General features: G+C 38.5%; 2 protein-coding genes across 2 annotated transcripts in view; both read right to left on the bottom strand.

Annotated features, from left to right (window-relative positions):
• LOC136269736 (dynein axonemal heavy chain 2-like) overlaps positions 1-17192 on the bottom strand; it is a 46520-nt gene extending 29328 nt beyond the window's left edge. The window contains exons 1-23 of the mRNA XM_066069782.1: positions 17039-17192; positions 16480-16641; positions 15909-16031; positions 15292-15429; positions 15115-15197; positions 14690-14870; positions 14132-14270; positions 13643-13860; positions 13191-13283; positions 12400-12831; positions 11861-12157; positions 11480-11660; positions 11090-11217; positions 10565-10717; positions 9938-10063; positions 9542-9757; positions 9178-9295; positions 8581-8861; positions 3459-3617; positions 2776-3020; positions 2428-2626; positions 1573-1797; positions 1318-1422 (exon numbers count right to left, since the gene is read on the bottom strand). Coding sequence (XP_065925854.1) covers positions 1318-1422; positions 1573-1797; positions 2428-2626; positions 2776-3020; positions 3459-3617; positions 8581-8861; positions 9178-9295; positions 9542-9757; positions 9938-10063; positions 10565-10717; positions 11090-11217; positions 11480-11660; positions 11861-12157; positions 12400-12831; positions 13191-13283; positions 13643-13860; positions 14132-14270; positions 14690-14870; positions 15115-15197; positions 15292-15429; positions 15909-16031; positions 16480-16539 — 3900 coding nt within the window. The 5' untranslated portion in view covers positions 16540-16641; positions 17039-17192. The remainder of the gene's footprint in view (positions 1-1317; positions 1423-1572; positions 1798-2427; positions 2627-2775; positions 3021-3458; positions 3618-8580; positions 8862-9177; positions 9296-9541; positions 9758-9937; positions 10064-10564; positions 10718-11089; positions 11218-11479; positions 11661-11860; positions 12158-12399; positions 12832-13190; positions 13284-13642; positions 13861-14131; positions 14271-14689; positions 14871-15114; positions 15198-15291; positions 15430-15908; positions 16032-16479; positions 16642-17038) is intronic.
• A 1040-nt stretch (positions 17193-18232) lies between these two features.
• On the bottom strand, positions 18233-21977 carry LOC109619775 (E3 ubiquitin-protein ligase TRIM71). Its single transcript, XM_066069907.1, has 2 exons — positions 21757-21977; positions 18233-20396 (listed from the first exon to the last, which is right to left on the bottom strand). Exon 2 carries the CDS (start codon positions 20361-20363, stop codon positions 18714-18716), a length of 1650 nt encoding a protein of 549 aa, XP_065925979.1. The 5' UTR covers positions 20364-20396; positions 21757-21977; the 3' UTR covers positions 18233-18713.
• Between the last annotated feature and the right edge of the window lie 740 nt (positions 21978-22717).

Below are 22717 nucleotides of genomic sequence, written 5' to 3'. Positions count from 1 at the left end.
TCATTTGTGGTTGAGTCTGATCATGCTCCACTGCAGTGGCTAGATAGAATAAAGATGACAAATCAGAGGTTACTTCGTTGGAGTTTGACACTTCAAGAGTTCAATTTTGAGGTTGTTCATGTAAAGGGGAAAGATAATGTTGTTGCAGATTATTTGTCGAGAATAGATTTATCCTCTTGAAATTGTGTGAATATTTAGAGATGGTTTGTTATTTTGTGTTGTATGTTTGACATTTAGTGTTATCAAGTTCGTTAGAGTTTTGGTCGGACTAATGGCATTAGTCTTCTAAATGGGGACGTTTGTAACGTACTTGATATGATTGTAAATATATATGTTTGAATTTCCCGCTTTTCTTTTTACTCTCTAAACCTGTCACTGGAGTGACGTGTACACGGCTAATTTTAAATACCGCACTCCAGTCCGTGCAGACCAGCAGAGTGGACGTGTGTCTATTTAGAAGCACGTGGTAGTCACCAAGATTGGGAAATTCTCCCTACTTTGTTCATTTCCGAATGTTTATCACCATTTTCAAGGGGATGACGGTTTATACCAGCTGAATTGTGACTACAAAGTCGGAGACGAGTACGGAGCGCCAGACCCGCCATTTTCCATCCATATCGGGGACACGTGGCGTCGATGTACGTGTATGGTGTATGGTGACCGGGAGCGGTCTACGCTGGAGACGTTGGTATATGTGTGTTGTGTTGTGGTGTCCTAACGTACCGGAGCAACGGTTGTGTCATCTGTCCGTGTGTCTGTGTGTCCGTGTGTTGGTCTATGTGATGTCCGGGGTTTGGGTGAAAAGTCACCGGAAATATATCGAGGAACCAGGAAAGGAAATGTGACGAAATTTATTGAAATTTCACTTTCATTGTTTTGAATATTTGGTTCTCGTATAATTGTAGTGATATTTTTGTGAAATTGATTTGAAAGTTGATAAACGAATTTAGAGAAATTATTTGAAAATCTAAATATATGTGAATCAATTTAAGTGTTTAAATTTTGGAAAGAATATTTTGTTTTGAAGTCAATTTAAAGATTTGTTGTTGAAATTAGAGTCGACTCTCTCTTTTAGAATCTGGTTTAATATTTCTTTCATTTATTTTTTTTCTTGTATGTATTTTTTTTCTTATTAAATATTTGTTTGTTTATTTTGGTGTTTTGGTTGTTTCTGATACAGACATCTGGCAATTCCAAAGATCTCGTCTGATCATTATATCAGTTCAGGATATATGATTCATGACAGCATTTAATACCTTGCACATTTTGGATGTGATACACGTTTGATGGTACTAAAATTAATAAGAAGAATCTTACGTGTGGGAAGGTCATGTTGATGAGGTTGAAGCGGCTCTGTAGTCGTCTGGAGATGACCATTCTGCCACCACCGGGTGGTCCCATACCCGCCAACAGGAACATGTCCTACAAACACCAAAACAGTAGAAAAAATCAAATATAATTAAATTATCATTTGCAGAAATTGATATAACTGGGTGGGAGACTGTATAGAGGGTATTGGTAGTCAGGCTCTACATTGATGTTTAGTTCAAGAGAAGATAAAAGTCCGCTGACCTTGATGTACTTCTGAGTCTGTTTCTCGCGGTCGTACCAGAAGCCGTAGTCCAGCCACAGCTTCATCAGTTCCAGAGGCGGCTGTGAGCCGAACGTGTCCTTGGCCGGCATGTTGAAGTCGTCCATGAAGGTCAGGAGCTTCTTACCCCCGATCGGGACGTACACACCCTTGGTCCTCTTCTCCACACGGCTCTCTATGATGTCCTGTACATTGTTGGAGGAAGTCTACAATAGAGAATACCACAGTTTATTCTCTGCTTCTATAATCACATCAATTCAACCCAATGCTAAAATAAAATTCAAAATGGACTATTTTCTGGCTCATCTGTTTTAATCTTATCCCACTTACATCATTTTATGATTAACCACTTGACATGCAACTGTACAGGCACATGCCTAAGCGAACATTTGACATACCTTAGCAAACATTTGACACAGTACCTGAGAAGATATTTTGACATACATGAGAGTACATTTTGACCTACCTGACATGTTGACATACCTGATTGGACATGCTGACATACCTGAGCAGACATTTTATACATACCTGAGCAGACATGTTAATGTACCTTAACAGACATGTTGACATACCTAAACAGACATGCTGACATACTGTGGAATCATTAGATTTCGTTGTGGCTCAATTTTCGTGGAATTCGTGGGTACCTCTCATCCACGAATTAACATCCCCCACGAATAAATAAATCAAGGTAATAAAGTCATATTTCTTCTGTAGGTTTAAGAGAATACACGAAATTACGTCCCCACGAACCTGTAAAATTTAAGCAATCCACGAAAACTCGCCCCCACGAAAATTAATGATTCCACAGTACCTGAGTAGACATGTTGACGTACCTGAGCAGACATGTTGACGGTTAGGAAGCTGTAGACCTTGGGGTCCAGTTTGGTCAGTGTGTTCTCCACCATGGAGGTTTTCCCGGTTCCCACGGGACCGACCACCATCACCGGATTGAAGGATCGGACGAGGGCGGTCACTAGATACTGGTAGCGGACAGTGTCCACGGTGGGGACGATCAGCTTGAAGAACGGCACACTGTAAGGAAGAGGGCAGGAATTACATATTAATAAACAGTGTATATCTTGGTCCTCAACAAATTACCTTGATTTCAGAGTAAATTGTTGTTGACTTTTTATATGAAAATGATATGACCAGAACAGTATATGGAGGCAGCAGTGTCTTACTTTTGTTGGTACTTCCAGCCCGTCTTGAGTTTTTCCTCCCAGTGGACCCAGGTCTTGCCCTTAGGGTCGACGTAGTACTCGTATATCATGTCTTTGTTGGGGAAGGTTCCCTCCATCTCACGGATGTAGTTGTCAATCTTCTTCCGTCCGTCCTCATCGACGGAGGCACAGATCGACCAGATCATACAGAACTGGAACCATAGCTCCACCATCCGTGTGAAGTTCTCGCTGTCATGAGGATCCACCTACAATCAAAGTAATGAATGTACTGACAAGAAAAATAGTACTAAAACAAGGAAAGTACAGGTTCTCCGAAATGAGTTTTCTTCACATAACTAACAACCTATCTTCACAAGAGAGAACTAATTAATTAAATTCTCTACTTAACATATTGACACAATTTTTTTCAAACTGATAGCATACTTAATAATAGCAAACTACACTAATCAAGGTTTTCATTTTTTCATTTACACAAAAACTTGTTTATTTCAGAAAGGAACTCAATGTCTACCCAAGTTATGCGAGTGTAACCTGGGTTGGGGCAGTTTACACTTTATAATCCATGAAGTGGATTATAAAAAAGCGTAAATTGCTCCAACCGAGGTTATACGAGTTTACAACCAGAATTAAATTATAGGTATATACATCTAATGTTATCCTGTTCTTAGAATCAGTAGACTTACCCCATTTTCTACAGTTCCCAAGGAATCAAAGAGTTTACAGAGAGAAGACACCCCGTTCAGCTGAGCGATGGAAATCAACTCCTTGCAGTTCTGCTGTTTGAAGTCTAAAATCTTCACCAGATATTTCTCAAACAGTCGGCGAAGCTCTTCCACAAGGGGCTGATAAAAAGAAAACATCTGGATGTCACAACATGCAATCAAATGAAATTTAAAATTAAAATCTTGAAAAGAGTCTAACATATGAATATATGTATATGAAACAAACAATACATATTTGTCTCTGATGAATCTGTTTGATGAGTATTTTGGCCAAAGTCTACTTGTAATGTTAGATCACCTATTTAATATTTACTTAAATATTTAATTAGAACATCATTGTGTTTTCTTTATGACATTTTGGTGCCTTAATTTTGTTTTAAACAAAAAGGAAATTTCTATCTCATTATCCTTCTTAAGTACATGTGTACTAGGCCTGATGTGTATAAGTGTCAATGTTTAACTGTACTAGGCCTGATGTGTATGAGTGTCAATGTTTTACTGTACTAGGCCTGATGTCTATAAGTGTCAATGTTTTACTGTACTAGGCCTGATGTCTATAAGTGTCAAAATACTTAAATATTAAATTAAAACATCATTGTGTTTTCTTTATGACATTTTGGTGCCTTAATTTTGTTTTAAACAAAAAGGAAATTTCTATCTCATTATCCTTCTTAAGTACATGTGTACTAGGCCTGATGTGTATAAGTGTCAATGTTTAACTGTACTAGGCCTGATGTGTATGAGTGTCAATGTTTTACTGTACTAGGCCTGATGTCTATAAGTGTCAATGTTTTACTGTACTAGGCCTGATGTCTATAAGTGTCAATGTTTTACTGTACTAGGCCTGATGTCTATAAGAGTCAATGTTTTACTGTACTAGGCCTGATGTCTATAAGTGTCAATGTTTTACTGTACAAGGCCTGATGTGTATAAGTGTCAATGTTTAACTGTACTAGGCCTGATGTCTATAAGTGTCAATGTTTAACTGTACTAGGCCTGATGTCTATAAGTGTCAATGTTTTACTGTACTAGGCCTGATGTCTATAAGTGTCAATGTTTTACTGTACTAGGCCTGATGTGTATGAGTGTCAATGTTTTACTGTACTAGGTCTGATGTCTATAAGTGTCAATGTTTTACTGTACTAGGCCTGATGTGTATAAGTGTCAATGTTTAACTGTACTAGGCCTGATGTCTATAAGTGTCAATGTTTAACTGTACTAGGCCTGATGTGTATAAGTGTCAATGTTTTACTGTACTAGGTCTGATGTCTATAAGTGTCAATATTTTACTGTTAGGGGCCTGATGTGTATAAGTGTCAATGTTTTACTGTACTAGTCCTGATGTCTATAAGTGTCAATGTTTTACTGTACTAGGCCTGATGTGTATAAGTGTCAATGTTTAACTGTACTAGGCTGATGTCTATAAGTGTCAATGTTTAACTGTACTAGGCCTGATGTCTCTAAGTGTCAATGTTTTACTATACTAGGCCTGATGTCTATAAGTGTCAGTGTTTTACTGTATTAGGCCTGATGTGTATAAGTGTCAGTGTTTTACTGTACTAGGCCTGATGTGTATAAGTGTCAATGTTTTACTGTACTAGGCCTGATGTCTATAAGTGTCAATGTTTAACTGTACTAGGCCCGATGTGTATAAGTGTCAATGTTTAACTGTACTAGGCCCGATGTCTATAAGTGTCAATGTTTAACTGTACTAGGCCCGATGTGTATAAGTGTCAATGTTTTACTGTACTAGGCCTGATGTCTATAAGTGTCAATGTTTTACTGTACTAGGCCTGATGTGTATAAGTGTCAATGTTTAACTGTACTAGGCCTGATGTCTATAAGTGTCAATGTTTTACTGTACTAGGCCTGATGTCTATAAGTGTCAATGTTTTACTGTACTAGGCCTGATGTGTATGAGTGTCAATGTTTTACTGTACTAGGTCTGATGTCTATAAGTGTCAATGTTTAACTGTACTAGGCCTGATGTCTATAAGTGTCAGTGTTTTACTGTACTAGGCCTGATGTCTATGAGTGTCAATGTTTAACTGTACTAGGCCTGATGTCTATGAGTGTCAATGTTTTACTGTACTAGGCCTGATGTGTATGAGTGTCAATGTTTTACTGTACTAGGCCTGATGTCTATAAGTGTCAATGTTTTACTGTACTAGGCCTGATGTCTATAAGAGTCAATGTTTTACTGTACTAGGCCTGATGTCTATAAGAGTCAATGTTTTACTGTACTAGGCCTGATGTCTATAAGTTTCAATGTTTTACTGTACTAGGCCTGATGTCTATAAGTGTCAATGTTTAACTGTACTAGGCCCGATGTGTATAAGTGTCAATGTTTAACTGTACTAGGCCCGATGTGTATAAGTGTCAATGTTTAACTGTACTAGGCCCGATGTCTATAAGTGTCAATGTTTAACTGTACTAGGCCCGATGTCTATCAGTGTCAATGTTTTACTGTACTAGGCCCGATGTGTATGAGTGTCAATGTTTTACTGTACTAGGCCCGATGTGTATGAGTGTCAATGTTTAACTGTACTAGGCCCGATGTGTATGAGTGTCAATGTTTTACTGTACTAGGCCTGATGTCTATAAGTGTCAATGTTTTACTGTACTAGGCCTGATGTGTATAAGTGTTAATGTTTTACTGCACTAGGCCTGATGTCTATCAGTGTCAATGTTTTACTGTACTAGGCCCGATGTGTATGAGTGTCAATGTTTTACTGTACTAGGCCCGATGTGTATGAGTGTCAATGTTTAACTGTACTAGGCCCGATGTGTATGAGTGTCAATGTTTTACTGTACTAGGCCTGATGTCTATAAGTGTCAATGTTTTACTGTACTAGGCCTGATGTCTATAAGTGTCAATGTTTTACTGTACTAGGCCTGATGTGTATGAGTGTCAATGTTTTACTGTACTAGGTCTGATGTCTATAAGTGTCAATGTTTAACTGTACTAGGCCTGATGTATATAAGTGTCAGTGTTTTACTGTACTAGGCCTGATGTCTATGAGTGTCAATGTTTAACTGTACTAGGCCTGATGTCTATGAGTGTCAATGTTTTACTGTACTAGGCCTGATGTGTATGAGTGTCAATGTTTTACTGTACTAGGCCTGATGTCTATAAGTGTCAATGTTTTACTGTACTAGGCCTGATGTCTATAAGAGTCAATGTTTTACTGTACTAGGCCTGATGTCTATAAGAGTCAATGTTTTACTGTACTAGGCCTGATGTCTATAAGTTTCAATGTTTTACTGTACTAGGCCTGATGTCTATAAGTGTCAATGTTTAACTGTACTAGGCCCGATGTGTATAAGTGTCAATGTTTTACTGTACTAGGCCTGATGTCTATCAGTGTCAGTGTTTTACTGTACTAGGCCTGATGTGTATAAGTGTCAATGTTTAACTGTACTAGGCCTGATGTCTATAAGTGTCAATGTTTAACTGTACTAGGCCTGATGTCTATAAGTGTCAATGTTTAACTGTACTAGGCCTGATGTCTATAAGAGTCAATGTTTTACTGTACTAGGCCTGATGTGTATAAGTGTCAATGTTTAACTGTACTAGGCCTGATGTCTATAAGAGTCAATGTTTTACTGTACTAGGCCTGATGTCTATAAGTGTCAATGTTTTACTGTACTAGGCCTGATGTCTAAAAGTGTGAGTGTTTTACTGTACTAGGCCTGATGTCTATAAGTGTCAATGTTTTACTGTACTAGGCCTGATGTCTATAAGTGTCAATGTTTAACTGTACTAGGCCTGATGTCTATAAGTGTCAATGTTTAACTGTACTAGGCCTGCATACTGATGTCTATAAGTGTCAATGTTTTACTGTACTAGGCCTGATGTCTATAAGTGTCAATGTTTAACTGTACTAGGCCTGATGTCTATAAGTGTCAATGTTTAACTGTACTAGGCCTGCATACTGATGTCTATAAGTGTCAATGTTTTACTGTACTAGGCCTGATGTCTATAAGTGTCAATGTTTAACTGTACTAGGCCTGATGTCTATAAGAGTCAATGTTTTACTGTACTAGGCCTGATGTCTATAAGTGTCAATGTTTTACTGTACTAGGCCTGATGTCTATAAGTGTCAATGTTTTACTGTACTAGGCCTGATGTCTATAAGTGTCAATGTTTTACTGTACTAGGCCTGATGTCTATCAGTGTCAGTGTTTTACTGTACTAGGCCTGATGTGTATAAGTGTCAATGTTTAACTGTACTAGGCCTGATGTGTATAAGTGTCAATGTTTTACTGTACTAGGCCTGATGTCTATAAGTGTCAATGTTTAACTGTACTAGGCCTGATGTCTATAAGAGTCAATGTTTTACTGTACTAGGCCTGATGTCTATAAGTGTCAATGTTTTACTGTACTAGGCCTGATGTCTAAAAGTGTGAGTGTTTTACTGTACTAGGCCTGATGTCTATAAGTGTCAATGTTTTACTGTACTAGGCCTGATGTCTATAAGTGTCAATGTTTAACTGTACTAGGCCTGATGTCTATAAGTGTCAATGTTTAACTGTACTAGGCCTGCATACTGATGTCTATAAGTGTCAATGTTTTACTGTACTAGGCCTGATGTCTATAAGTGTCAATGTTTAACTGTACTAGGCCTGATGTCTATAAGTGTCAATGTTTAACTGTACTAGGCCTGCATACTGATGTCTATAAGTGTCAATGTTTTACTGTACTAGGCCTGATGTCTATAAGTGTCAATGTTTAACTGTACTAGGCCTGATGTCTATAAGTGTCAATGTTTAACTGTACTAGGCCTGATGTCTATAAGTGTCAATGTTTAACTGTACTAGGCCTGATGTCTATAAGTGTCAATGTTTAACTGTACTAGGCCTGATGTCTATAAGTGTCAATGTTTTTTCTGTACTAGGCCTGATGTCTATGAGTGTCAATGTTTAACTGTACTAGGCCTGATGTCTATAAGTGTCAATGTTTAACTGTACTAGGCCTGATGTCTATCAGTGTCAGTGTTTTACTGTACTAGGCCTGATGTCTATAAGTGTCAATGTTTTACTGTACTAGGCCTGATGTCTATAAGTGTCAATGTTTAACTACCTTGTTGTCCTTCTTCTTCTCCAGCCAGGACTCCACATACGGCTGCCAGCCGATGTCCGCATAGTCCGCGAACACCATCCCACACCGCGACACGGTGGCAGGCGAAGCCATTGCCAGATCCTCCACCTCAAACAACAGGGATACCTGTTCGGGCATCGCGATACGTTCACCGTTAATCAGCGTCAGGATCTTGTTATCGTCCATCACAGAGTTCATGCTCTCGATCCACAGTGTGTCCACTGGCCCGTCAAACACCAGCCACTTCTCGTCCGGCTTCTCATCTATTCAACAGTGAACAATAACTCTATACTCATTCCAAATATAACTATTGACTATTATGTTTTGCAGCATTAGTTTTGATATGTATCATTCAGTCCTGCATTTTTGAAGATTAAGGAGGCTCTTAATTTTTATGAATTAAAAAAAAAAATCTTTATCAAAATCTAACAAATAAAAATTTAAATCCTTTGAAGTCATCTAGATTTTAAATGGTTGAATAAGTGATTTGCTAATCCAATATTTAATACTGTTTTATCAAAGCCATATATGATATAGAAATGAGTTAACATAATGGTAGTGCTGGATTCTGACACGGACCTGCACAGGTCTGCCTCATCACGCTGGAGAGAACCCCGTCCGTCCACTCGTTGGTGTTGATGTCAAACTCTCCATACAGCTCCCCTAGAGACAGAGATTTGGGATTCAGAGGGAAGTCCTGGAAATAAGCAAACATCATAAATATAAAATAAAATGTTATCTGGCTTTTTTAACATTACTTTAAACAAAAAATAATGAACAGTTCTAGTTTGGACACATAAACATAACTAAATACTTATAAAACTGATCATATTTCAATTATTTGGGAAACTCTTCTCTTTTTTATCTCTTCATTGACAAATTGTTCATTCACTTTCTTTAGGCTAGGCACCAATAATCTTGTTAATCAAATTATGAAACTGACCTTGACTGCCTGATAGGCGGCGCCCTCTTTGTTGAGGCGTGTCATGGATGCCTGTAACATCCTCCAGCAGACGGTCTTCCCGGACTGGGTGTTTCCGACGATCATGACGGAGTGGCGGGAACTCTTGGTCTCGTAGAGCTGGATGATCTTGGTCAGTGTGTAGTTGTTAACCTGCAGACAGTTGGCCTTCAGCTCCTCTGTGATCGCTTTCTTCATCTACAAACAACAAAGAAACGCATTAATTTACGAATATTACCCAGTGTATCGTCCTAGTATGTGTAGTCCTAATCATATAATGTCGCTAAAAAAAATTTGTTAAAATTGCTTACTTCTCATTTCAATATATTTAATAATCATCAATAGGCCATAAACCCTAATTATTCTGTAAATGAGTACCTCTGAGTAGTCAATGGTAGGTGTCTCCACCCCGGGGAACAGATCGGACATGATGCCGTTAAACAGTGGTAGATCTGTGGACGTCAGCTTGGCTACGTTCATGTCCTTCATAGACAGGAGCAGAATCTACAATCAACAATACACTCATAAATACAATAAATACCTACAATCAACTAACACTCATAAATACAATAAATACCTTCAAACAATACACTCATAAATACAATAAATACCTTCAATCAACAATACACTCATAAATACAATAAATACCTACAATCAACAATACACTCATAAATACAATAAATACCTTCAAACAATAATTCATAAATACAATAAATACCTACAAGCAACAATACACTCATAAATACAATAAATACCTACAAACAATAATTCATTAATACAATAAATACCTACAAACAAACAATAACATGTTAATCAATAAATACTAAAAAAAAAAACCATCCTCATGCGAGGGTTAACATGCATTAACAACAACAGTCAGGTCATGAAGTCAATTTCAGTGAATAGCTTGTCTGATGTCATTTCTATGCACTGGTCTGGACTTGATTTATTTTTTCAAAAGAATTGCAAAATTTGTTCACTGCCAAGTGTCATTTTGTTACAGACCTCCTCGTCTGGCATGGTGGGGTTGGACCTCTTCTTTGAGCCGGCATAGCGGAGCACGGACACCAGGGCTCGGAGTCCGAAGTCGTAGTGGTCCTGTTTTGACAGCTGCTGCTCTGCCAGGGAGTATAGCGTGTACACCTTCTTGGCCAGGACCTGTCAAACGAAAAAACCATGACATTATTAGATGTCCCTACAGTGTCTGTACACCTTGGCCAGGACCTGTCAAACGAAAAAACCATGACATTATTAGATGTCCCTACAGTGTCTGTAAACCTTGGCCAGGACCTGTCAAACGAAAAAACCATGACATTATTAGATGTCACTACAGTGTCTGTACACCTTGCTTATTTCATATTATTTTGATAGTTATCCATGTATACATGTATTAATATATCTACATGTATATTAGAGAAGATTATAAATGTTAATTAGCCTACACAACAGTGACTAATCAATAGTTTATGAAACCAGTATCTAATCAGAATCTACATCAAAGACTATAAATACACAGAGTTTATTACTCACCCTAGTGTTGCCGAAGCCTTCTCCGAACAGAATGATCTCAGAAATCATGCCCGAGTCTGGGACGACCATAGCGATGGGTCGGAACATGGACTTCAAGTTGTCCGGTAACTCCGTTCTACCCGCGTAACCTTGACAACACAGACACAGATATCACACAAGTACATTACTATGTAACAATGTAATAAAACAGAGACAACAAAAACTGTCCTATTCATAATTGTTCAATATTAATTGTTTTTCAAAGATATGAGGTGGAGGTTTGTAATAAGGACTGTATATTTTCGGGCAAACTTTCATCTTGCATATTTTGTAGAAATATTATTATAATGCTCAAAACTTTCACTATTAACAGCAATATGACATTTATAAATCAATAAAAGCAATACATACCAGGGTTCATGGTGATGAAGATTCCACAGGACCAGACCAAGTCAATCTCGCGCCCCTCAAACACGAACCGTGCCTGACCGGTGGAGAGAGCCAACAGAATGGCCAAGATCTGTTGGGCGACCACCGACAACACCTCAATGTTGATTCTGTTGAACTCGTCAAAGCAGCCCCAAGCTCCAGTCTACAATCATTGCATTATATTATTAATTTAAAGTAAAAAATTTAAGAGTCAACAATTTGAAATGCTGCCTCTCATTTTATCTAAGTTGTTATGCACTGTCAGTAAATTGTATACTTTCATATATAATATACAAAGAACAAATTACAGTGTAGACAATGCTCAGGTAAACAAACAACCTTAATACTCATCTTGTGACATACCTGAGCCAGACCGGAGAACATTTTGCCCATGGACTTGTAGTCCAGACCCTCAGAGCAGTTGACGACGATGACATACATTCCAAGGGATTTTCCGAGATCCTTGACGGTCTCTGTCTTGCCTGTCCCGGCGGGACCCTTGGGGCTTCCCCCGCGGTGTAGGTGGAGGGCAGTGGTCAGGGTGATGTAACAGCGGTCAGTGAGGGGGGTGATGACCAGACGACCTGAATTACCCAGGTACTCGTAACCGTACGGGAACTGGGTGTTGGTCTGCTTCACTACGCAGTTATCAATAGGAGGCTACAACAGAGTAGGGTTAAGACAATAAACATCATATAACTCATACAATAAATGAAAAGTTTTAGAACTCTAGTAAGAGTGATGACAAGGTTGAAACACTCATTATACTAGTTCTCTATCAAATGATGAAGAAATATGAAATCATTGGTCAATTTTTAATTTGTGGGTTAAAGTTCCTTCAGAGAGGTAGGAATTCTGTTTATGGTATTAGATATCCATTAGGATTTCCCAGAGTTCCTCACCTTTTCCCAGTAAAGCCTAAGCTGACTCAGCCACTCGAACGCATTCTCGTCGGACACACCCCCCTTAATCAGCTTCTCTATAATGTCTCTAGCGTGGATCTCAATAGTCACAAGAGCCACGATCTTGAGTCGCTGCATCTTCTCCAGTTTCCCCCGGATGGCCTCCGACAGTTTATTGAGCATGGCCACCTGTTTCTTCTTCATGGTTTTGAGGGCCTTCTTGTCGCCGCGGTCCTTGGTCAGTCGGAGGGCTTTCTCCACGTCGGCGGTCCACTGGATCTGACTCGCGGTGATACACAGCTGGCCGGGATGGTCCTTGATCCACTTGTCTCGCTTGGTCATGCCGTGTTTCTGTTTCAGGTTCCCTTTACATTTCTTCAGCTCGTCTTGTAGCGTCCATCTCATGGTCTTCTCCACGTCACACAGCCACGACTGGAACAGACAGACACACAGATAATATTAGTACACACAGAAAGTATTCAATCCTACACTATAAAGTTAACATATTAAATCCTAAATCAAAAACATTGAGCTTAAACAACAAGAAAGGTGTTAGTGTCTGTTAGCATGTCATGACAGACTTTTCTACAAATCGCTCCTTAGAAATGCTGACTAAATCTTCTCCACACACCTCCTCTTATAAATTAATTCAATATTTCCTGTTGCTTTGAAAGTTACAAGATCCATGACCAAATGCATCTATTTATCAAGAGCTCCATTATCCCCCCTTAATACCCCCCCCCCCACACACACACACAAAAAGATTTCTGTAGTATTTAGTTCTAATTTACCTCCACAGGTCCGTCCAAGTAGACGGGTCTCTCATACGGAACGACCTCTCCGTCAGACGACACCATGGCGTTTGCCTCCCACTTCAGTCCTGGCTGTAAACAAAATATTATTTTTGACATCATTAATTTGATTTATCGATATGTACTGTAAATTATTCTTAGTTCTATATGGAAAATAAAATCCTTCTGCAATCATAATTATATTTTATCTCAAGATTTTATTCAGGCTTTAGATTTAACGAAAAACATTTAAGTGCCAACCAGTTTCTATATATGAAAACTAACTTTTTTGCAAGCATGTCAAGTCCATTTTTGCCCAAATATGTCATCTGGAATACCTTAAGGTTATATTATAAAATAATGTTTTCTCAAAAAAATCTTTGAGTCTGAAACCAAAATCATCCTAATATTATAACAAGTGTTTGTATCTAAGTGTCTCCTTATTTACGAACCTTGTTCATCTCCAGGCTCTTGATATTGTCGAAGCATTTCTTGAGGTGGGGCTGCACAGCTTTGGGGTTTTTAGACTGACCTAGGATCTCCAGCAGGTCATCGTTGGACAGGAAGTAGAATCGTGGGAAGATCTGTCGCTTGGTCTCCAGGTACATGTCCAGGGATTTCTGGATCTCCTCCAGTTTGACGTTCATGTCGTTCAGTTCTTCCAGTAGACCTGTTGACACAGAAAAGTCAGTTCTTATTAAGCTACCATGTAGTGCACTGGTATCTCAGTTCTTCCAATAAACCTGAACAATATACCGGTTTAGAACTGACTCGCAGGAAGAAATATTCAGGATGACAACGATCTCGCAAAATAAAATATGGTTTGCAGTACAATTTGTAGTTGGAGATGAACATTGACAGACATCCATAAATCTGCTCTAACCTGTTGATTTTACAGGCCTAGTTTATCCAGTTAAATACAGTGTGATCTAGCCCCATACCTTCATGATGGGTTCCTCTGAGGGCGTTCCTGTCCTTGTTGAGTCGCGTCATGATGACCTTCCACTTAGCGTTCACGTCGTCAAAATCTGCCGACTCGCGGGGCAGCTGTTTCCTAATGTCCTCGCCCAAGAAAATGTTCTGCAGGCAAAATGTACATAACAAATTAAATTACAGACATGTATATGTAAAAATAAAATTTGTTAACTCAACTATTGATGACATCTGTAGCAGAGCAAAGCACCTTATGTTCTTATGTTTAATGGGTAAGTGAATTTTTCGTAAATACAATTTTTAAAGGTGATTCAATCTGTTAACAAATATGTTCATGAAGCAAAAATTAACTTCATTTGATCTAGTACCAAGAATTTTTGACCAAAGTACAACTTTGAACAAGAAGTTTGTTTTTGGTAAATAAAAGAAAAGAAAATCTTTCATATGACTGATTAAAACTGATGACAAAAACAAGAATTGTGCCTGTTGATAATCAAATTTTTAAAGTAATGTAATTCCATAACTGGCAGGCATAAGTATGTAGCTGTATCTGCCTCCCCACCCACCTCCAGGTACATCCACTGTCTCTGCACTGTTAGCAGCATCTCCACCACCTCCAGAATGTGTGACAGAGTTCTCTCCCATTTATCCACTTCCTGTTCAAACGCCTTCACGAATCGGGATGCCTTCATCGTCGACAGCTGAACCTGATTGTCTTCCAGGGCCTGGAACACATCGTCTGTGCTCCTGTAATTATAAAGTCATGCTAATTAATTAACTGTACCATAGTAGCACCAAAATATTTAAGAGACAATTAATTACCGATAGTCGGAAGATAAAACCAAACACTGATTTTTACAGATCAAATAAAAGCTGTGTGAAGTGGTATCAACAAATTTGACTTCTAAGTGTTTTGCAGGTTTATGTTTATACATCCACCTATCCAAATGTTAAAGTCTTAAAGGTCAAGGTCATGATACTGGGAACTCACCTGACTTTGTAATGACCTCTGTCCTTGTAGGTCGTTATGTCCAGTTCCGTGCTCTCCCAGGTTTTGGCAATGGCCTCAATACCCTGTAAATGGAGATTACCAAGGTTATAAGAAGAAATGTGAACAATTTTTAACAGTGGGTAACAAAGAGATATTAGACAAAACTAAATTTCTGACCTGTTCAATGGCCAATTCCTTGGTGGCAGCACCAGAGATGTCGCCGATAGTCTCAGCATACTGATCGAATCCAAACTCAATGATCTTCTCCAGGGTAAAGTCCACAGATTTGTGGTCAAACTGTCGCTGCATCTCCGTCTGTTTGAAGAAATGTTCTTTAATGATGTCCAGTTGTTGTGAAGAGATATAAAGATAAGTCAGTTGCAATCATTACAGTCATTGCCAGATAATTTGATGAACATTATCATTCCCACTATCACATGTTTTATAAAAGAGTATCGGTATTCAGAATTCACTGAAATATTGCTGCCTATGTTTTTTTTCTCATTAAAGAGTATCAACGACATTGATCATCAAGATTTTACTTAAATATTAGCGTCCAAAAAATGTCTGACTACCAAAGCCATGATGACCTCAATCAGAGTTTCTTAGCTGGATTTTGTCCCAATGACGTGGTCTCACAAATTACCTGGATTTTGTCCCAGTGACGTGGTCTCATGACTTACCTGGATTTTGTCCCAATGACGTGGTCTCACGACTTACATGGATTTTGTCCCTGTGATGCAGTTTTACGACTTACCTGGATTTTGTCCCAGTGAAACGGTCTCATGACTTACCTGGATTTTGTCCCAGTGACGCGGTCTCATGGCCTTATTCTTCAGATCCGTGATCAGCGGCATGGTCCTCTTGAACTGGTCCACACGGTTCTTACTGGTATCAACCACCTCCCAATTCTTGTCCTAAATCAAGGTCAACAACCAAAACCATTAGACATCTTTTCACTTTCCTTGATAATCTCAGCATTATAGATATTTCTTTAACTGATTATAATAACATTCTGATCCTTCTTTTCTCTTCAATTCAGTTTCGCTACATACACCATCATATAATGGTTTAAATATTGTTTGACAATTTTATTACTGGTAGGTCTTTAGCTTAAACTGAGTTTTTTGCTCATCTGCCATAATCAACATAATAGTTTATTGATTTCCATATTAAAAATTCCTATTCTGCGCTGATAAACATGTTTTTTAGTTGATAATCTTTCAGTCCAGTTAGTTCATTATTGATTAAAACTACAACTTACATTAAACATTCCCCGACTGAACTGATGAACTAGCTACTAAATAAAACATTACAGATTCCCCCAACTGAACTGATTAACCAGCTGTCAGGTGTTCCCCTCACCTTGAGTTCCTTGCTCATCCTGTTGAGCTTCTTGAAGATGGACTGAGACGAGTTCTCCATGTTCTCGGTCTGGAGCTCGGTAAATTGGTTCCCCTTCCAGTCGTCCCACAGTCCCTCCCAGTCTTTGTTCAGGTTCCAGATTGTCTCGATCACCTCCAGATCCTACAACAAAATTGGAAATAACAATTGGTTAAATATGTACACATAATATAGAATAGACATGTACAATGGATGTACCAGACTAAAACACAACACTCTACAAAGTAAGACCTGGCAGTTAACTGAGGAGCAATCTTGTTTATTGCGTTATCATTAATATTCCAGGGCATATTATTGTTATGGTTCATCCTTCAATGAACAATTAATTGATTAGAATAGCTCAGCAATGAAATTCAACACAAACTGGAGTTCAAGGTATAATGATAAAACTATAGCATGAAACAGAATATTCATTTCCATTGGTCAAGAAGCATTACTTTAGCTAGCTTACTTATCATATCCATGTCTATCATCTCCCCTTAAGGGAGCTCTTTTGTAACAAGAAGATAGTTTCACCCACCTTCTCCAGGTTTGTGATCTCCTTGGAGGGCGGCTGGTCGATCTTGAAGATGTTGAGTCCCTTCCTGATCTCCTGCTCCTGTTTCTTGAGAGCCTCTATCTGAGCACGGATGTTGTTGATGTTCTCCAGGGCCTCCCCCGTGGAGATGGTGGACGTGAATGGACCCTTGGTTGCAAACTCATCCACCAGGTGGTGCTATTTGAAACTCACACAGCGGTGCCTAATTGAGAGCCAGTGGTGTGTATAATACCTCCTCGAACTCGTCTGGCTTGTACAGGTTGGGAACCTCCCCACTGCTCAGGACGTTGTTGATGTCCTCAAGGAATCCTTCCTCTACAACCTGGGTGTCATTGAAGATGAACACGGTTGTCTTGTTGTCTACGCCCGCCTGCCAGTACAACCGCTTCTGATCTACAACCACAAATAAACAGTTTCAAGTAGCAGCATTTTCGCAGATCAATGAAAAATATCAAAATGATTATATAATAAATTCATTACACTTCTACATATTCTTTTTAAAGCGTCTTTTTAAAACACTGTTTCAAAATTTGGAAGAATACAATCAAAGAGACCACAGATACTATCCACTCCTTGGGACAGGACAAATATGAGGGGGGTCCTGGTTGTTGAGTCCTCCACCACCTGCTGCATGTCAAGGACAGGTGGCTCCATGATCTTTGACCCCAGGTTCTCCAAATCTTAAGGTGTGTATGTTTGGTGCTAATTCCACAGGTGTTTGCTAAGCAGATGAAAAACCTCGACTCCCCTTGGATATGACATCGGTCCAATTAGAGGTTATTCCCTGGCATATTTTTTAATCCGGAACCCATTACAGTTGTGTGGGTGTTGACAATAAAGATAAAGTTCCTTGTCTATATAAGGACACATGGTCCCACTAAATCGAGTGACCACAGCAGGGCTTGAACCAGTGACCTTTGAGAGACTGACCTAATACTTATGACCACTTAGCATATATTTTCTTTTTTTGCATTAAAAACTAAGGAACCAAGCAAAGTACAGAGTCAGGTGAGACAAATATCACTGCTGAGCCATCTGCTTCACCTTTCACATCAAGATATGCATTAATCAAAATCAATTTGAAAATTTGAAAATTGCAAAAATTCACAACTATTGATCCGACATTCTGTCATCCATAAAATCAAATAATTGAACATAAAGGACATAATTCAGATAAACAAATGTACAGTGGTTGTTTTATTAAACTCAATATGTTATGAGTAGTGCATCAACATAATTTACCAGTAATATCTAAATACGGTAATCATGCAAAATCATAAAAGGATACATTAAACGTAGAACAATGGATGTCAACACGAGTTTTCTTTGTCGACTACTCAATATGAAGTCAATAACAAATGAAGCCATCATGCACATTATGCATCAATGTTTTGTTAGTAAAATTCATCTTATATAAAACTGAACTGTGTTGTATTAGAGCCCTCTGGACTTATTTAAACTAAAAAACATCCCTATGTAGAACAATTCTATACGTGGAATCAATAAACATGTACACAAAATGTCCATATGTAATTTGCTTACATGACAAACAAACAGTTTCATTCAATAACAGTGCTTCATGAATACATATACGGAGTCTATCTAAATGTAATAACACATCACCTATGGTTTGTGTTTTGTCACATGTATTGTTTATTTACATGTTATATTGTATTTTCTTCACTGTACCTGTGATGTGTTCAGCCACAAAGAGGTTGTCTCTGGTGTCCACACATAGACCCCATGGATTCTTTAAACCACAGTTGTCAATGTAACGGAGGAACTGTCCGTCCTGGTCCAGGATGTGGATACAGTAGTTGTAACAGTCTGCGGTCAGGATCTGACCCTGGCTGTCTGTTGTGATGCCGTATGGTATAAATAATCCTTTGGTAGTGGACGGAGGACCAGTGTAGGTAAACCGGAGTTTCCCGGCCTGATTGACCACCACTACTGCACGGGCGTCACAGTCTGACAAACAGATATCTAGGTTCCTGTTCTCACTGATGTATTTATATCCAACAAATGAATAGAGAGGTCGTCCTTTGTCATCGTACTGAATACTTTGTTTCTCTGTGGAGCCAGAGTAACACACAACTTTTGTATGTTTATTATCATCACTGACCATGACAACCAGGAGGTCACCAGAGGAAGTACTACAGACACCGCGAGGTCTCCACCCCCGTAATCTGATCACTGTCTGTATCTGTGTCTGTATCTGTGTATTCTTCACTATGTTCACAGTTCTATCTTTGTAATCAGTATAAACTAGATCCCCACCCCTTGTCACTGCTATGTCACATGGATCATTCCCTGACTCGGTTTGGACTGACTTCATTAGTTCCCCCTGCTGGTTGTAGAGTCTCATCTTGTTGTCATAAAAGCTACACGTCCACAGTTCTTCACCCACACAGGACACACTGAATAATCTTACACACTCAGTGTTTATCTGTGTGATGATCCGTCGTACATCAATGAGCGGTCTGTCCGGGGGAGAATCCATTGTGTAGCCATGTTCTTCTGTTTTGATAGATGACGCTGACAGAGAACCAAACTGTTGATAAAGCTGTTTTTTGTTGATCTGAGGGGTAAAACTTGGTAAGGCCACTGTGAGTTTAGGAGGCAATCTTCTGAATTCATCACTCCTGGATTTATAGGCAGAGACACCGCTGACATCATTGGAGTCCAGTAACTTCTTCACATCAGCAATGGTCTGTGTGATTTCAGAAATGGTGCGTGTGATTTCATCTTCCTGTTTGTTTAGAACAGCCAGGTGTTTGGAGTCTATTTCATCAAGATAAGATTTCAGTTTCTGTATAATGGTGTCTATTTCTCTGTGCAAGTCCTCTCCATGTTTGTTGATTGCTGTTGTCAATTTCTGGGAGTTTTCTCTCAGATCAGCCTTTTGCTCTGAAATGCTAGATAAAATCTCTTGATATTTAGGATGAATTAATTTTTCAAAATCTTGAAAATCTTTCTTTAAGAATTGTGTTTTGTTTTTTAAACTTTCAAAAAAGTCCACAACATAATGAGTTTGGTGTTCCTTTGAGGAAACACAGAGTTCACAAATAGGAATGTTGCATTGTTCACAGTAATGGTCACATCTTTTGGTGGAATGTTTTTGACATTTAGGAAAAGATCCCCGATATTTGAATGGCACAACATTGTGTTGTTTGGATTTATCAGAGAGATGTTTCCCCTCACAGTCTTTACACAGATGTAGGTTACAAATGACACAGTGTAGAGGGGGGACCGGGGTCTCACAGAGATGACACCGTACCACATCCTGGAGGCTGTACTCAGGGTCCATGGTCAAACGGTTTCTTCACAACTGTGGACAATTCTGAAATTAAAAGAACAGCAATTCTTAGATCTTTATTGCCAATAAATTATACAACATATAATTTAGCTTGATTCATATCCTTACTATAATTTGAAGATGAGTTCAAAACATTTACATTTAATTATGTTATGAATGTATCCAGTAATTAAAAATACTGGAAAAGATAAGATTGAAAATATGGGTTTGTTTTATTTTCTAAAACAATGAATCATCATGTTTATATATCGGTATCTAATATGTGCATAATATAGAATAAACGTTAGACAGCCTTATTTTTAACATTTCGCTGATATTAGGCTCAAATCTCGATCGTTATATGAGGATTTTTAGCCATTCCCCATTTATTTTCACTCCAAAAAGTTAAGTAAACTGTTACGTACAACTGCCGACTCTTGCTCTGATATGACTAAATGAGCGACCTCTATTTACAACCTTTTCTGGAACCTTTTACTGGATGAAGTATGTATGTGTGGATCCAGGAATTTTTCCTGCGAGGGGGCGGGGATGGTGGATAATTCTATTTACTAAGGGAAGGGGGAAGGGTCCAAGTCATTTTTCATAACTTTTAACCTCTGTGTGTAAATTTAAGAAGTTATAATTTCCAAGAGAGCTCCAGACCCCACCCTCCCAGAGTACCCCTCTAGATCCGTGCATGAAGCCCACAAGCACCTGTTTCTGCATCAAGAGGGATGTTAGCTAGCATACCCTATTTTGAGACAAAGCTATTAATTTAAATGTGAAAGGTTCAACCTTTTTCTCAGCAAATGTACATTGTACAGCGAAAGACCTCCTTTCATATTACAAAATTTTCAATCAAAGCCTGCAGCTGTGCAGTTTGGCAGGCCTCTGAATTTCTATCAATAAGCCGTTAAATGTATGGGAAGAGAGGTCGAGATATATGATATGTACCCTTTTTATATCGAAAAAATCTTTGAAAAAAACTTTTCTCAAAAACCTTCGGCCAAAATAGCTAATTTGTGTGTCATCAGGGTTAGGGTGGGATAAAGATAGGGTATATCGACTTACTGAGAGAGTGTACAATTTAAACGCAAGACCCTTGCTTATATCTAGGCCTACTGGGTTTTTTTTTATATTTTAATATATTTAACAGCAGTTATGTTCAGTTTAATGAATAAACAAGTCAGTTCAAGAAATACGTACTTTTTTTTTTCCTCATATGTACAAGATCCCACAAGTTTCCCCCCAAACTAATATTATACAGCTGTTATATTATGTGTGTGTACCGATATTATTGATGCCTTATGTGACATAACTAAGGTGATTATATGTAATCCAATATTATCATACTCATTTCTTATTTACTTGTACTTTGTAAATAGAATGTGCTATAATTACAAACCCCTCTAACTTGGCAACCGCAGGTATGATATTACTTCCTGGTCTGAAGGTTACCGTCCATGAGGTATAGAATAGGGTACTTTTTATATCCTATAACCAGGCACTATAACCAGGATGTGCGCATGCGTGAACCAACTTTCCATCGGGATCGGTAAACGATTGGGAGGAAATTCGAAAGCTATTTGGAGGAACTTCGAACTGATATATGTGCAATTTAAAAATGCGATTTTTATACGAAAAATATGATCAGAAGTGATAAAAATGTTATGTACATTAGATTTTACACCAAAAAATTAAATAAACAATTGAGAGAACAATCAAAATCAATGTTACAGGAAAACAACAGGCACTTAGCATCGGAGGGGGGTTGGGGGTTGGAATGGGGGCAGGGACAGGGGGACGGGACTGCCCCCCTCCAGCACACGTTTTCTCGCAGCAAATATTTTTCTTGAATTAACTTATAAAAAAGTAAATTAAGATACAGTTGGACCCCCCCCCCCCAATGTTTTTGGGACCATGTAAAATTTGAAATGAAAGAGAGGAAATAAACTGTGAAATTGAAGTTAAAGGTACACTTAGCCCCCTACTCCCACGGATTAGGATTTTCAATTATTTAAAAAGTATTTAAATTGATTTGGGGTTTTTTTCAAGGCAAGATTGAATGAGTCTGCCCTCAACCCACTTTGCTACAATGCTAGGTGCCTGAACAAAATATCATGGTTTCATTACATACATGTATGCTAGTATAAAGACTTTATGTAAACCAATATTATCTCGTGCATTGTTCCATTCACCAGGTTCTACAAACACCTTAGTCTAAAATAAATAAAAAATCCAAGACTAGGAGGGGAAGAAAGAAGAAATCTATTTTCCTTTTTTTTTTACTCAGGAGCTATTTTGTTGAGGGGGGGGTATTAGGGGTGAACAGGTCACTGACCCCTTGTAGATCTACCCATGACCTA

Source organism: Magallana gigas, chromosome 8 (assembly GCF_963853765.1).
Source record: "Magallana gigas chromosome 8, xbMagGiga1.1, whole genome shotgun sequence".
Taxonomy (NCBI): domain Eukaryota; kingdom Metazoa; phylum Mollusca; class Bivalvia; order Ostreida; family Ostreidae; genus Magallana; species Magallana gigas.
This window is presented reverse-complemented; position numbering and strand designations above follow the sequence as displayed.